Genomic DNA, 16,725 nt, shown 5'->3' with positions numbered 1-16,725 from the left:
GCTTAATGGGCCAATAGGAAGTTCAGGAGATCGAGAGGCTTACCCGGCCAATAGGAAGGTTTAGGAGAACAAGAGGCTTAATGGGCCAATAGGAAGTTCAGGAGATCGAGAGGCTTACCCGGCCAATAGGAAGGTTTAGGAGAACAAGAGGCTTAATGGGCCAATAGGAAGTTCAGGAGATCGAGAGGCTTACCCGGCCAATAGGAAGGTTCAGGAGAACAAGAGGCTTAACGGGCCAATAGGAAGGTTTTTGGAGACCGATAGGCTTAACTGGTCAACAGGAAGGTTTTCCCCCCTCTTGCACAGTCCAAATGGCCTATTATTATAAAGCTAGGCTTAATGGGCCAATGGGAAGTTTCAGGAGACCGAGAGGCTTAATGAGCCAATGGGAAGGTTCAGGAGACCGAAAAGCTTATCCAGCCAATAGGAAGGTTCAGGAGACCAAGAGGCTTATGGGCCAATAGGAAGTTCAGGAGATCGAGAGGCTTACCCGGCCAATAGGAAGATTCAGGAGACCAAGAGGCTTAATGGGCCAATGGGAAGGTTCAGGAGACCGAGAGGCTTAATGGGCCAATAGGAAGGTTCACGAGACCGAGAGGCTTAACGGGCCAATAGGAGGGTTAAGGAGAACAAGAAGCTTAACCAGCCAATAGGAAGGTTTAGGAGAACGAGAGGCTTAACCGGTCAACAGGAAGGTTTTCCCCCCTCTTGCACAGTCCAATTGGCCTATTATAAAGTTAGGCTTAATGGGCCAATGAGAAGGTTCAGGAGACCAAGAGGCTTAATGGGCCATAGGAAGGTTCACGAGACCGAGAGGCTTAACGGGCCAATAGGAGGGTTAAGGAGAACGAGAAGCTTAACCAGCCAATAGGAAGGTTTAGGAGAACGAGAGGCTTAACCCGGTCAACAGGGAGGTTTTCCCCCCTCTTGCACAGTCCAATTGGCCTATTATAAAGTTAGGCTTAATGGGCCAATGAGAAGGTTCAGGAGACCAAGAGGCTTAATGGGCCAATAGGAAGGTTCAGGAGACCAAGAGGCTTAATGGGCCAATAGGAAGGTTCAGGAGACCGAGAGGCTTAACCGGCCGATAGGAAGGTTCAGGAGACCAAGAGGCTTAATGGGCCAAAAGGAAGGTTCAGGAGACCGAGAGGCTTAACCGGCCGATAGGAAGGTTCAGGAGACTGATGCCGCGTACACATGACCGTTTTTCATGACGAGAAAAATAAAATTTTTTAAATTGGTCGTGAAAAACGGTCGTGTGTAGGCCCCAGAGCATTTTTCTCGACAAGAAAAATGGGCGTTACAAATTTAGAACCTGCTCTATTTTTCTCGCCGTTTTTCACGTCGTGAGGGGGGGAACCGCGCATGCTCAGAAGCAAGTTATGAGATGGGGAAATTAGCAAAAGCCAGCCCAAAGGGTGGCGCCCAAAGGGTGCGCCGTGTACATGGCACACGCCTGGAATCTGCACCCTGTACATAGCACACGCCTGGAATCTGCACCCTGTACATAGCACACGCCTGGAATCTGCACCCTGTACGTAGCACACGCCTGGAATCTGCACCCTGTACATAGCACACGCCTGGAATCTGCACCCTGTACATAGCACACGCCTGGAATCTGCACCCTGTACATGGCACACGCCTGGAATCTGCACCCTGTACATAGCACACACCTGGAATCTGCACCCTGTACATAGCACATGCCTGGAATCTGCACCCTGTACATGGCACATGCCTGGAATCTGCACCCTGTACATAGCACATGCCTGGAATCTGCACCCTGTACATAGCACACGCCTGGAATCTGCATCCTGTACATAGCACACGCCTGGAATCTGCACCCTGTACATGGCACACGCCTGGAATCTGCACCCTGTACATAGCACACACCTGGAATCTGCACCCTGTACATAGCACACGACTGGAATCTGCACCCTGTACGTAGCACACGCCTAAAATAAAGTCTGCGGTTTCCCCTTTAAAAATTAGTACTTGTAAGTCGTGGCTAGGCCCCTCCCCTTCATGACATTGTCAAAAGGGGGCAGAGCATGGGTACCCTTAAAATGATGCCGCCCCTGAAAAAAGTTCCCCCGGGACACCCATGGGTTTAACCCTTTCCTACTCTATCCATAACTAAAAAAAGTTTTAGCTTTGGATACACTTGAACCTAGATTCACGTAGGGCGGCGTATGTTTGAGCCGGCGTAGCGTATCGTATTTACGCTACGCCGCCGCAAGTTAGAGAGGCAAGTGCTGTATTCACAAAGCATTTGCGTCCTAAGTTACGGCGGCGTAGCGTAAATGTGCCGGCGTAAGCGCGCCTAATTTAAATTGGGAAGAGGTGGGCGTGTTTTATGCCAATAAGGCATGACCCCACGTAATTGACGTTTTGAACGTACGGCGCATGCGCCGTCCGTGGACGTAACCCAGTGCGCATGCTCCAAATTACGCCGCAAAGACTCATTGGTTTCGACGTGAACGTAAATTACATCCAGCCCCATTCATGGACGACTTACGCAAACAACGTAAAAATTTCAAAATTTGACGCGGTTCCGACGTCCATCTTTTTGGTGGTTTATCTTTACGCCTGAAAACGCCTTACGTAAACGGCGTATCTTTACTGCGAAAGGCAAGCGTACGTTCGTGAATAGACGTATCTCGCTGATTTACGCATTCTAGGCGTAAATCAGCGTACACGCCCCTAGCGTAAATAGACAGCTAAGATACGACGGCGTAGGAAGACTTACGCCGCTCGTATCTTAGCAACATTTAAGCGTATCTCAGTTTGAGCATACGCTTAAATGTAGGACGGCGCAGATTCAGAGTTACTACGGCGTATCTACTGATACGCTGGCGTAACTATACCTGAATCTGGCTATTGGATAGTTTCTTTCCGAATTCGTTTTCAGACGAAATTCTGCATATTCGTTCATTTGGAAGCATCCGATTGAACGAAAGACTCTTTTGACGAATGCATACGAAAACGAATTATCAGAAAGAACGAAAATCCGCAAGGGTGAAAACCCAAAAGTCCGAAAGAATGAAAATTCGAAAATCAGAGAGAACGATTCAACCTACGAGTTTAACAAATCAATTATTTTCAGGTAATTTTGTTTTCTGTATTTTCTATTATAATTAAATTATTAACTATTATTATAGCTTTTTAAATTATTAAAAAAAATTATAATAATAATAATAATAGTTATAAAATATTAAATAATAGGTATTGGAATTTCCTTTCAAATTTGACTAACTGTTAGTAAACATAACGAATACGAATGCATCCAAAGTTATGAATTATCCGAAGTAACGAATGCCGCATCTAAACGGATGGAACGGAACGACTAAGGGCCAGATTCACAAAAGAGATACGACGGCGTATCTCCTGATACGCCGTCGTATCTCTGTGATCCGCCCGTCGTATCTATGCGCCTGATTCATAGAATCAGTTACACATAGATAGCCCTAAGATCCGAAAGGTGTAATTGACTTACACCGTCGGATCTTAGGATGCAATTCCAGGCCGGCCGCTAGGTGGCGATTCCATTGCGGTGTAGAATATGCAAATGACTAGTTACGGCGATTCACGAACGTCCGTTTTGCCCGTCGATCTAAATTTACGTCGTTTGCGTACACATGCGTCGCGTAAAACTAAGGCTGCCCTCTAGGTGGTGTAACCAATGTTAAGTATGACCGTCGTTCCCGCGTCGAAATTTTAAAATTCACGTCGTTTGCGTAAGTCGTCCGTGAATGGCGCTGGACGCCATTTATGGTAACGTCGAAACCAATGACGTCCTTGCGACGTCATTTAGCGCAAGGGTAATTTGACGGACGGAGCATGCGCAGTACGTTCGGCGCAGGAACGCGCCTAATTTAAATGGTCCCCGCCCCATTTGAATTAGGCGGGCTTGCGCCGAGTGGATTTACGTTACACCGCCGCAAGTTTACAGGTAAGTGCTTTGTGAATCAGGCACTTACGCTGTAAACTTGCAGCGGTGTAACGTAAACGGGGTACGTAATGCCGCCGCTGCGCAACGTTTTTGTCTGTGAATCTGGCCCTAAGAATGCATCCGAAGTTCCGAATGATCCGAATGTCGATCATACCGAATGATCCGATAAACGGAAAAATAAATAAATACATGAAACTAAATTAAAAAAAAAAATTTTTTTTTGGTAGTGCACATGTCTAGTCTGGAACATAATAAATGCGATAAATAATATAATAAAACAATAAATAAAAAATTATAGAATTATGGATAGAGTAAGGGAGGGTTATAGCCAGTACTGGGACAAGTTTATCAAGCGCCTAGGACAAGGATGCTGAACTGCACCCCCCAATGTTAATGAATGCCATAGAACGGGATTGCTGCCCAGAGTCCATTCTCTGTCCCCTTGCTTTGCTGTGCCAGGGGCAGCTGTCCCTGGTGCCCACCCCTTGTTCCGGTCCTGTTTGCAATTTTTTTTCCTGCCCTCTGTGTCCCATTGGCCAGTTTGATTTACACAGTGTAGGGAGACACAAGTAGCAAAGGGTGGCTCCATAGAAAAAGGCGCCGCCCTGAAATAGGAAACCTGGGGAAGTGGTCACGGCACCATCCATCTTAAACTGGAACATAGTCGAAAATGTAAAATACAAAGTAAGTGAATAAATCAGCTGATGAGAGGGCACAACATCCCAAAAATTTATCAGAAAAAAAAAAAAAAAACATTGGCCCAGATTCACGTATCTTTGTGCGGGCGTAACGTATCCTATTTACGTTACGCCTCCGCAACTTTTACAGGCAAGTGCCGTATTCTCAAACGAAAGTTGCGACGGCGTAGCGTAAATAGGCCGGCGTAAGCCCGCCTAATTCAAATGTGATAGATGTGGGCGTGTGTTATGTAGATTTTATGTGACCCCGCGTAAATTACGCTTTTTACGAACGGCGCATGCGCCGTCCGTGAAAGTATCCCAGTGTGCATGCTCCAAATTAACCCGCAAAAAGCCAATGCTTTCAACGTGAATGTAAATGACGCCCAGCCCTATTCGCGAATGACTTACGCAAACGACGTAAAATTTTAAAAATTTGACGCGGGAACGACGTCCATACCTAACATTGGTACGCCTCATATAGCAGGGGTAACTTTACGCCGGGAAAAGCCTAACGTAAACGGCGTATCTGTACTGCGTCGGCCGGGCGTACGTTCGTGAATTCGCGTATCTAGCTGATTTACATATTTCTAGGCGTAAATCAGCGTACACGCCCCTAGCGGCCAGCGTAAATATGCAGTTAAGATTCGAAAGCCGTAAGAGACTTACGCCGATCGGATCTAATTCAAATCTATGCGTAACTGATTCTAAGAATCAGGCGCATAGATACGATGGCTAGGACTCAGAGTTACGACAGCGTATCTGGAGATACGCCGGCGTAACTCGTACGAGAATCCCGGGCCATTAAGAAGAGCACAGCCCTCCTTTAAATTCAACTTATAACCACAAGATGGCAGCGCAACACCTGACTCCACCTTGTCGCAGACACATGTGGAAAGACACGTGGCGGCATCCTTACGAGCGATACCGGGGTGATGTACCGTATGCCGCCTACGCCCACCGCGCTCATAGGACGCAGCCAATGGAGAGACGGGCCAACCGTTTTCATTCCGAATTCCCCATCCCTATTGGAATTTTCTGGACTATGAGAATGTTCAAAGGGTTCACCCGGGAGAAAATGCGAAAGCCTCGCTATTTTAGCTGCTTGACGCCATCAATTTTTTTTTTACTCTGTTGTAGTTTTTCTTCCTCCTGAAACAAATTCCATAATAAGGATGAAAAAAAATTAGAAAACATATAATAAAAGTGTGAAAAAATATACTGCGCTTGGTATAAAGTCTAAAGTGAAAAAAATAATAAATAATAAAAATAATAATAATAATAATAATAATAAAAACATGAAGCTTCTGGCCAACAAAGTGCACCTGTCATGTTGAAACGAGGGATGAAGGAAAAAAAAAAAACAGCTGTCCCTATTTTTCTTTAAATCCTTTTTATTTTTTATTTATTTATGTATTTATTTAAATTATTTATTTTTTGTACATGAATTTATTATTTATTTGCAGTAGTTTATTTTCTTATTTATTTATTTTAATTGATTGACTTATATATTTATCCCCCCCCCCCCCATTCACACTGGTGCGACATGTAATTTACCAAATCGCAGCTGAAGTCGCATCCAATGTATTTCTTAATCAGTGCGACTTTGAAGGAGCGCGATTTTAAAAACAGTTGCTGCACCATTTTTTTTTTTTTTTACGATTTCATGTGCGACTTGCATTGACACCTGTGCATGAGACTGCACAGATGTCGGCAAGCCACCAGACAAAAATGCGATGAAATTGCGAAGAAGTGGTGCGGTTTCGCAGCCACATTCAGTGTGAATGGGGGCTTAATGTATTTATGTGTTTCGTTACTTTATTTTTATTTTTTTCATAATTAGTTTACTAATGTATTTTTTATTTAGTTCAGTTATTTATTATTTATTTACATTTTTTATGCATTATTCATTTAGTTAATTCATTTATTATTTTGTTTTAATTGTTCATGTATTAATTATTTAGATATTATTTTATGTATTGATTTTATATTTAATTTACTTATGAATTATTCATTTAGTTAGTTAATTAATTATTTTGTTTTAATTGTTTATGTATTATTCATTTAGATATTATTTTATGTATTGATTTTATATTTAATTTACTTATGAATTATTCATTTAGTTAATTCATTTATTATTTTGTTTTAATTGTTTATGTCTTATTCATTTAGATATTATTTTATGTATTGATTTTATATTTAATTTACTTATGAATTATTCATTTAGTTAATTCATTTATTATTTTGTTTTAATTGTTTATGTATTATTCATTTAGATATTATTTTATGTATTGATTTTATATTTAATTTACTTATGAATTATTCATTTGGTTAATTCATTTATTATTTTGTTTTAATTGTTTATGTATTATTTATTTAGATATTATTTTATGTAATGATTTTATATTTAATTTACTTGTGAATTATTCATTTAGTTAATTCATTTATTATTTTGTTTTAATTGTTTATGTATTATTCATTTAGATATTATTTTATGTATTTATTTTATATTTAATTTACTTCTGTATTATTCATTTAGTTAATTCATTTATTATTTTGTTTTAATTGTTTATGTATTATTCATTTAGATATTATTTTATGTATTTATTTTATATTTAATTTACTTGTGTATTATTCATTTAGTTAATTTGTTTATTATTTTGTTTTCATTTTTTATGTATTATTGATGTAGTTATTATTTTATGTAATTTTTTTTATACTTAATTGACTTGTGTATTATTAATTTCATTAAATTATTTACGATTTACTTAAATTATGTATGTATTATTCATTTAGCTATTGTTTATTTATTTAATTACTTGTTTGTTTATTTATTTTATATTTTACTTATTTGTGTATTTATTTTATTATTTATTTAATTTATGTATGTATTTCTTTATTATTATTATTAAATCATGTATTTATTTATTTAGTTTATTAATTTATTTTTAGAACCCTCGCCACTGTTTTTTCCTGTGTCTTGGGCCCCTGTTACAGCAGTACCAGACAGGAAGTGAGGGGGAAATGTTCAGCAACAAAGTCAGGGAAGGGTAGAACCAGGGGAGGGCTGGCAGCCTTAGGTCTGGGGGCAAGTCCAGTCAAGTGGCCCATTGAACCGCTGAATCAACTCACCAACCATGGCTCATCTGGTTTTTAAATGCAGCCTCACCAGTGCCCATCAGTGCAGCCAACTCCAGTGCCCATCAATGCAGCCTGATCACTGGGGCAGGTTACATGGGGTGTATGGGGGGGGGTCAGCTAGGGGTGTCAGGGTCTCTCCTGGAATACAACAGCTAGTGGTCGGCCCGACTTCCAAGACCAGAATGAAAAATAAAATGGTAGCGGCATTTTAAACATAAGTTAGGGCGGCCTGGGAGGCAATTGCCACCCTGCCCCCCGGACCAGCCCTCCCCTGGGTAGAACTCCCGCCACCTTTTAATTTCTTGACCAGAGAAATAAAAAACAGAGGTTGTTGTATAATATAGACCAGTGATGAAGAACCTTGGCACCCCAAACTATGTTTCCCATGATGCTCATGCACTCTGCAGTATAGTTAAGCATCATGGGAAATGGAGTTCCAAAACATCTGGGGTGTCAAGGCTTGCCATCACTGATAGGCTGCTCACATAATCAGCATGTCATGGCCCTAGTAATGGTTTTACAGCAAATGTTGAGCAGTGTACCCCAATCCGGAGGGGTGAAGCCTTATCTAGTAATAGTCTGACAAATAAAAAAAACGCGCATGCTCGGAAACAAATCGACACATGCTCAGAATTTTATTGTCTCGTCGTAGTCTTTTACGTCACCGCATTCTTAGCAGTCAAATGTTCACCGGACTTTTGTTTAACCGTGTGTATGCAAGGCCGGCTTGACCGGAATTCCATCAGGAAAACCGTTGGTTATTTATCAGATGAAAAAACGTGTGTACGGGGCATAAGAGTTTTTATGTAAGCATAAGTAGAATGTTGGTGATAAGGGGGGGAGGAATCAGGGAAGTCATCATGATCAGCTGGGCACAATAGAAGAGAAGTGCGAAGAGCTAAAGATACACACTGCAACCTGCAGGGATATCTGAGAGGAGGAGCGAGATACATTGTTTCCGATGCAGAGGGATCTACAGACAGAGATTAGACAGAGAAGAAAATGATACAAAGTTTCCAGTGAAGGGTCTTCTTGGTAATACAAAGACATTTCATAGAAATGTGCCCATAAACCCTGATGGTTTGGGGAAGCTGGTTTGGGGAAGATGGTTTGGGGAAGGTGGTTTGGAGAAGGAGGTTTGGGGAAGATGGTTTTAGATGGTTTGGGGAAGATGGTTTGGAGAAGGTGATTTGGTTTGGGGAAGGTGGTTTGGTTTGAGAAAGGTGGTTTGGATGGTTTGGGGAAGGTGGTTTGGGGAAGGTGGTTTGGGGAAGGTGGTTTGGATGGTTTGGAGAAGGTGGTTTGGGGAAGGTGGTTTGGTTTGGGAAAGGTGGTTTGGATGGTTTGGGGAAGGTGGTTTGGGGAAGGTGGTTTGGATGGTTTGGGGAAGGTGGTTTGGATGGTTTGGGGAAGGTGGTTTGGATGGTTTGGAGAAGGTGGTTTGGATGGTTTGGGGAAGGTGGTTTGGTTTGGGGAAGGTGGTTTGATTTGGGGAAAGTGGTTTGGATGGTTTTGGGAAAGGTGGTTTGGTTTAGGGAAGGTTGTATGGATGGTTTTGGGAAGGTGGTTTGGGGAAGGTGGTTTGGTTTGGGGAAGGTAGTTTAGATGGTTTTGAGAAGGTGGTTTGGAGAAGGTGGTTTGGGAAGATGGTTTGGGGAAGATGGTTTGGGGAAGATGGATTGGGGAAGGTGGCTTGGGGAAGGTGGTTTGGAGAAGGTGGTTTGGATGGTTTGGATGGTTTGGAGAAGGTGGTTTGGGGAGGGTGGTTTGGATGGTTTGGAGAAGGAGGTTTAGGGAAGGTGGTTTGGAGAAGGTGGTTTGGGGAAGATAGTTTGGGGGAAGGTGGTTTGGGGAAGGTGGTTTGGGGAAGATGATTTGGAGAAGGTGGTTTTGGGAAGGTGGTTTGGGGAAGATGGTTTGGGGAAGATGGTTTGGGGAAGATGGTTTTGAGAAGGTAGTTTGGAGAAGGTGGTTTGGGGAGGGTGGTTTGGGGAAGATGGTTTGGAGAAGATGGTTTGGGGAAGATGGTTTGGAGAAGGTGGTTTGGGGAAGGTGGTTTGGGGAAGATGGTTTGGGGAAGATGGTTTGGGGAAGATGGTTTTGAGAAGGTAGTTTGGAGAAGGTGGTTTGGGGAGGGTGGTTTGGGAAGATGGTTTGGAGAAGATGGTTTGGGGAAGATGGTTTGGAGAAGGTGGTTTGGGGAAGGTGGTTTGGGGAAGGTGGTTTGGGGAAGATGGTTTGGGGAAGCTGGTTTAGGGAAGATGGTTTGGGGAAGATGGATTGGGGAAGGTGGCTTGGGGAAGGTGGTTTGGAGAAGGTGGTTTGGATGGTTTGGAGAAGTGGTTTGGGGAGGGTGGTTTGGATGGTTTGGAGAAGGAGGTTTGGGGAAGGTGGTTTGGAGAAGATGGTTTGGGGAAGGTGGTTTGGAGAAGGCGGTTTGGGGAAGATGGTTTGGGGAAGATGGTTTGGGGAAGGTGGTTTGGGGAAGATGGTTTGGGGAAGATGGTTTGGAGAAGGCGGTTTGGGGAAGATGGTTTGGGGAAGATGGTTTGGGGAAGATAGATTGGGGAAGGTGGCTTGGAGAAGGCGGTTTGGGGAAGAGGGTTTGGAGAAGATGGTTTGGGGAAGATGGATTGGGGAAGGTGGCTTGGGGAAGGTGGTTTGGAGAAGGTGGTTTGGATGGTTTGAAAAAGGTGGTTTGGGGAAGGTGGTTTGGATGGTTTGGAGAAGGAGGTTTGGGGAAGGTGGTTTGGGGAAGATGGTTTGGAGAAGGTGGTTTGGGGAAGGTGGTTTGGAGAAGGTGGTTTCGGGAAGGTGGTTTGGGGAAGGTGGTTTGGAGAAGATGGTTTGCAGAAGATGGTTTGGGGAAGGTGGTTTGGGGAAGATGGTTTGGGGAAGATGGTTTGGGGAAGGTGATTTGGGGAAGGTGGTTTGGAGAAGGTGGTTTCTGGAAGGTGGTTTGGGGAAGGTGGTTTGAAGAAGATGGTTTGGGGAAGCTGGTTTGGGGAAGCTGGTTTTGGGAAGCTGGTTTGGGGAAGATGGTTTGGGGAAGATGGTTTGGAGAAGGTGGTTTGGGGAAGGTGGTTTGGGGAAGATGGTTTGGAGAAGGTGGTTTGGGGAAGGTGGTTTGGGGAAGGTGGTTTGGAGAAGGTGGTTTCGGGAAGGTGGTTTGGGGAAGGTGGTTTGGAGAAGAAGGTTTGGAGAAGATGGTTTGGAGAAGATGGTTTGGAGAAGATGGTTTGGGGAAGATGGTTTGGGGAAGATGGTTTGGAGAAGGTGGTTTGGGGAAGGTGGTTTGGAGAAGATGGTTTGGGGAAGGTGGTTTGGGGAAGATGGTTTGGGGAAGATGGTTTGGGGAAGATGGTTTGGGGAAGATGGTTTGGAGAAGATGGTTTGGGGAAGATGGTTTGGGGAAGATGGTTTGGGGAAGATGGTGTGGGGAAGATGGTTTGGAGAAGGTGGTTTGGGGAAGGTGGTTTGGAGAAGATGGTTTGGGAAAGGTGGTTTGGAGAAGGTGGTTTCGGGAAGGTGGTTTGGGGAAGGTGGTTTGGGGAAGGTGGTTTGGGGAAGGTGGTTTGGAGAAGATGGTTTGGGGAAGGTGGTTTGCAGAAGATGGTTTGGGGAAGGTGGTTTGGGGAAGATGGTTTGGGGAAGATGGTTTGGGGAAGGTGATTTGGGGAAGGTGGTTTGGAGAAGGTGGTTTATGGAAGGTGGTTTGGGGAAGGTGGTTTGAAGAAGATGGTTTGGGGAAGCTGGTTTGGGGAAGCTGGTTTTGGGAAGCTGGTTTGGGGAAGATGGTTTGGGGAAGGTGGTTTGGGGAAGATGGTTTGGAGAAGGTGGTTTGGGGAAGGTGGTTTGGGGAAGGTGGTTTGGGGAAGGTGGTTTGGAGAAGGTGGTTTGGGGAAGATGGTTTGGAGAAGTGGTTTGGGGAAGGTGGTTTGGGGAAGGTGGTTTGGGGAAGGTGGTTTGGAGAAGGTGGTTTGGGGAAGATGGTTTGGAGAAGTGGTTTGGGGAAGATGGTTTGGGGAAAGTGGTTTGGGGAAGATGGTTTGCAAAAAAAGCCATTGCTCTGCATTGGAAGAACCCTCTCCTCCTATGCTTTTATATTGGAAACAATTGATAAATTATAATCTTCCATTGTATAGAGACAACTATAGGAATAGGGGCTGCCCTAGTAAGTGCGACAACGTTTGGGCAAAGTGGTTGGACACGGCATCTAATATAGATGGGGTTAATGAATCATAGTCTGGGTGTTCCATGTAGGGGATATTGGTGATAGAGAGGACTAATGTAGGATTCCTTCTTCTCCTGTATGGGGTGAGGCTCCACATTTGATTGGATATATGAGATGGCATAGATAAAGTATCCTCTTGGGTAAATACTATCCTTCATTTCCTCTGCTATGCAATGTGATGGGATCTTTATATTCTACTAATATATCTCATGTGCAATGTGTGTGATGTGTTGTCTGTGTTTTGTTTGTTTGTTTCAAGAAATTAAATACAAAGATTTATAAGAGGAGAAGTATAAAGGAGAGGGAGAAGTGTAGAGGAGATAGAGACAAATAGCGGAGAGGTAGAAATACACCTCTCCTCTCCCCCTCTCCTTTCCTCCTCTCCTTAACTCTCCTCTCCCCCTCTCCTTTCCTTTCCCCTCCTCTCCTTTCCTTTCCTCTCCCCCTCTCCTTTCCTCTCCTCCTCTATTCTCCCCCTCTCCTTTCCTCTCCTCTCCTTTCCTCTCCTCCTTTTCTCTCCTCTCCTTTCCTCTCCTCTCCTCTTCTTTCCTCTTCTCTCCTCTCCTCTCCTTTCCTTTCCTCTCCTCTCCTCTCCTTTCCTCTCCTCCCCTCTCCTCTCCTCTCCTCTCCTTTCCTTTCCTCTCCTTTCCTCTCCTTTCCTCTCCTCCCCTCTCCTCTCCTCTCCTCTCCTTTCCTTTCCTCTCCTTTCCTCTCCTTTCCTCTCCTCTCCTCCTTTCCTTTCCTTTCCTTTCCTCTCCTCTCCTTTCCTCTCCTCTCCTCCTTTCCTTTCCTTTCCTTTCCTCTCCTCTCCTTTCTTCTCCTTTCCTCTCCTCTCCTCTCCTTTCCTTTCCTCTCCTCCCCTCTCCTCTCCTCTCCTCTTCTCTCCACCAGTTGCTGCTCCCCCTCCCCTCCCCCTCCTTGCAGTAAGCCCGGTAGAGTATCGGAGTGTTCTCCTCTCCTCCCCGTACACCGGATCATCCTCATCCTCGGTCTCTCACATTCATCATTATCCTCCCAGCAGCCAATCAGAGGCGGAGGCGGGCTCCCGCGCTCTCCCGGAGATGCTCATCCCCGGGGTTGCCATAGGTACGGTTGTCGTTAGCAACCGGGGAGCCCCATCCGCCTAGGCGGAGAAGAATGCGGGGCTTGGCGGAGAGAAGCCGGGAGAGGCGGCAGTGATCGGGGAGGACGGGGACCGGGATGTCGGAGTTCTTCATCAACAGGTAGAGCCCATCCCCCCCAATGTCTGCATGGAGGAGGGGAGAGCCCGTCACCCCAATGTCTGCATGGAGGAGGGCAGAGCCCCTCACCCCAATGTCTGCATGGAGGAGGGGAGAGCTCATCCCCCCCAATGTCTGCATGGAGGAGGGGAGAGCCTGTCACCCCAATGTCTGCATGGAGGAGGGCAGAGCCCCTCACCCCAATGTCTGCATGGAGGAGGGGAGAGCCCCCCCCCAATGTCTGCATGGAGGAGGGAAGAGCCCGTCACCCCAATGTCTGCATGGAGGAGGGCAGAGCCCACCACCCCTAATGTCTGCATGGAGGAGGGGAGAGCCCATACCCCAATGTCTGCATGGAGGAGGTATGGAGCATGCCATGGCAGGGAGGGATCATGAATTCCAGGCAAAGGCTGGGGCAGGGGACACCCAGCATGGCAGAGATGATGGGGGACCCCAATCCTGAGATTGGAGGAAGCTGGGACGATGTGGACTCTAATACTGGTTTAGGGTGGGGAGAGGCTGGGATGAGTGGTACCCTAAAAAGTAAAGAGTGTGGGAGAGACTGGGATGAGTGGTACCTTAATACTAGTACAGGGTGGGCAGAGGCTGGGATGAGTGGTACCTTAATACTAGTACAGGGTGGGCAGAGGCTGGGATGAGAAGTGCCCTAATACTAGTACAGGGTGGGAGGAGGCTGGGATGAGAAGTGCCCTAATACCAGTACAGGGTGGGCAGAGGCTGGGATGAGAAGTGCCCTAATAATAGTACAGGGTGGGCAGAGGCTGGGATGAGAAGTGCCCTAATACTAGTACAGGGTGGGCAGAGGCTGGGATGAGTGGTACCTTAATACTAGTACAGGGTGGGCAGAGGCTGGGATGAGAAGTGCCCTAATACTAGTACAGGGTGGGCAGAGGCTGGGATGAGAAGTGCCCTAATACTAGTACAGGGTGGGCAGAGGCTGGGATGAGAAGTGCCCTAATACCAGTACAGGGTGGGCAGAGGCTGGGATGAGAAGTGCCCTAATAATAGTACAGGGTGGGCAGAGGCTGGGATGAGAAGTGCCCTAATACTAGTACAGGGTGGGCAGAGGCTGGGATGAGTGGTACCTTAATACTAGTACAGGGTGGGCAGAGGCTGGGATGAGAAGTGCCCTAATACTAGTACAGGGTGGGCAGAGGCTGGGATGAGAAGTGCCCTAATACTAGTACAGGGTGGGCAGAGGCTGGGATGAGTGGTGCCATAATACTAGTACAGGGTGGGCAGAGGCTGGGATGAGTGGTGCCAAAAAAACTAGTACAGGGTGGGTAGAGGCTGGGATGAGAAGTGCCCTAGTACTAGTACAGGGTAGGGGGAGGCTGGGATGAGAAGTGTCCTAATACTAGTACAGGGTGGGCAGAGGCTGGGGTGAGAAGTGCCCTAATACTAGTACAGGGTGGACAGAGGCTGGGATGAGAAGTGCCCTAATACTAGTACAGGGTGGGCAGAGGCTGGGATGAGAAGTGCCCTAATACTAGTACAGGGTGGGCAGAGGCTGGGGTGAGAAGTGCCCTAATACTAGTACAGGGTGGGCAGAGGCTGGGATGAGAAGTTCCCTAGTACTAGTACAGGGTGGGCAGAGGCTGGGATGAGAAGTGCCCTAATACTAGTACAGAAGTGGCTAGGATGAGTGGTACCCTAATACTAGTACAGGGTAGAGGGAGGCTGAAATGAGTGGTATCCTAATACTAGTACAGGTTGGAGAAGAGGCTAGGATGAGTGGTACCCCAATACTAGTAAAGCGTGGAGGAGAGACTGGGGTGAGTGGTACCTCAATGCTAGTATATGGTGGGGAGAGGCTGGGATGAGAACTACCTTAATACTTGTACAGGGTAGGGGGAGGCTGGGATGAGTGGTACCCTAATACTAGTAAAGGGTGAAGAAGAGGATAGGATGAGTGGTACCCCAAAACTAGTGAAGAGTGGAGGAGAGGTTAGGATGAGTGGTACCTCAATACTAGTATATGGTGGGGAGAGGCTGGGATGAATGGTACCCTGATACTAGTGCAGGGTGGAGGGATGCTGGGATGAGTAGTAGTACCTTGATACTACTTCAGGGTAGGGAGAGGCTGGCATAAGTGGTACCCTAATGCTAGCACAGGGTGGAGAAGAGGCTAGGATGAGTGGTACCCTAATACTAGTAAAGAGTGGAGGAGAGGTTAGGATGAGTGGTACCTCAATACTACTATAGGGTGGGGAGAGGCTAGTATAAGTGGTACCCTAATACTAGTACAGGGTGGGCAGAGGCTGGGATGAGTAGTACCCTAATACTAGTACAGGGTGGTAAGAGGCTGGGATGAGTAGTACCCTAATACTAGTACAGGGTGGTAAGAGGCTGGGATGAGTAGTATCCTAATACTAGTACAGGGTAGGGGGAGGCTGAAATGAGTGGTACCCTAATACTAGTACAGGGTAGGGAAAGGCTGGGATGAGTGGTACCCTAATACTAGTACAGGGTGGTAAGATGCTGGGATGAGTGGTATCCTAATACTAGTACAGGGTAGGGGAGGCTGGGATGAGTGGTACCCTAATACTAGTACAGGGTGGTAAGATGCTGGGATGATTGGTATCCTAATACTAGTACAGGGTAGGGGAGGCTGGGATGAGTGGTATCCTAATACTAGTACAGGGTGGGGAGAGGCTGGGATGAGTAGTACCCTAATACTAGTACAGGGTAGGGGGAGGCTGGGATGAGTGGTACCCTAATACTAGTACATGGTGGTAAGAGGCTGGGATGAGTTGTACCCTAATACTAGTACATGGTGGGGAGAGGCTGGGATGAGTAGTACCAGGGCTTTTTTTCAGGGGGAACTTGGGGGAACTCAGTTCCACCACCTTTGGCTCAGACCCTTTGGTGCCAGCTCACCACAATCACTTGTAAACACAGAAGTCTGGTTTCTGTGTTTACAAGTGACAGCTTTGTAACCCCCTGAACTCTGCACTCTGCAATTCTGGTATGTAATGCCCCTTTAAGACCCTTCTACTGTTTGTGAAATCTGAACGGGTCATGGTTGAGTTCCTGCACCTATTTTCTGAGAATAAAAGCTCTGAGTAGTACACTAATACTAGTACAGGGTGGTAAGATGCTGAGATGAGTGGTATCCTAATACTAGTACAGGGTAGGGGGAGGCTGGGATGAGTGGTATCCTAATACTAGTACAGGATGAAGACAAGGCTAGAATGAGTGGTACCCCAATACTAGAAACGAGCAGAGGAGAGGTTGGGATGAGTGGCACCTCAACACTAGTATAGGGTGGGGAGAGGCTGTCGTGAAGGGTACTCTAATACTAGTACATGGTAGGGAGAGGCTGGCATGAGTGGTACCCTGATACTAGAAGAGGGTCAGGGAAGGCTGGGATGAGTCGTACCCTAAGATTGGTACAGGATGGAGGCGAGCCATGGATTAGTGGTCCTCAATACTGGTACAGAGGCAGGGGTGAGTGGTACCCTAATACTGATCCAAGGTAGA

At 46.0% G+C, this 16,725-nt stretch overlaps 1 protein-coding gene across 3 annotated transcripts in view; it reads left to right on the top strand.

Annotated features, from left to right (window-relative positions):
• Nucleotides 1-8,710: 8,710 nt before the first annotated feature.
• The window catches only part of LOC120920272 (cortexin-3-like), a 28,314-nt gene continuing 20,299 nt past the window's right edge, over nt 8,711-16,725 (top strand). The window contains exon 1 of one of the 3 annotated variants that reach the window (XM_040332254.1): nt 8,711-8,802. Coding sequence is in view for 1 of the 3 variants with exons in the window: in XM_040332252.1 (XP_040188186.1) it covers nt 13,575-13,583 (9 nt within the window). In the remaining 2 variants the exon portion in view is untranslated. Of the gene's footprint in view, nt 8,803-12,915; nt 13,225-13,506; nt 13,584-16,725 lie in introns of those variants that run through there. The other 2 variants (XM_040332253.1, XM_040332252.1) reach the window with 2 other exon arrangements.

Source organism: Rana temporaria, chromosome 13 (assembly GCF_905171775.1).
Source record: "Rana temporaria chromosome 13, aRanTem1.1, whole genome shotgun sequence".
NCBI classification, from domain to species: Eukaryota; Metazoa; Chordata; class Amphibia; order Anura; family Ranidae; genus Rana; species Rana temporaria.
Note: the sequence above shows the minus strand (reverse complement) of the source record. Positions and strands in the feature narration are given on the sequence as shown.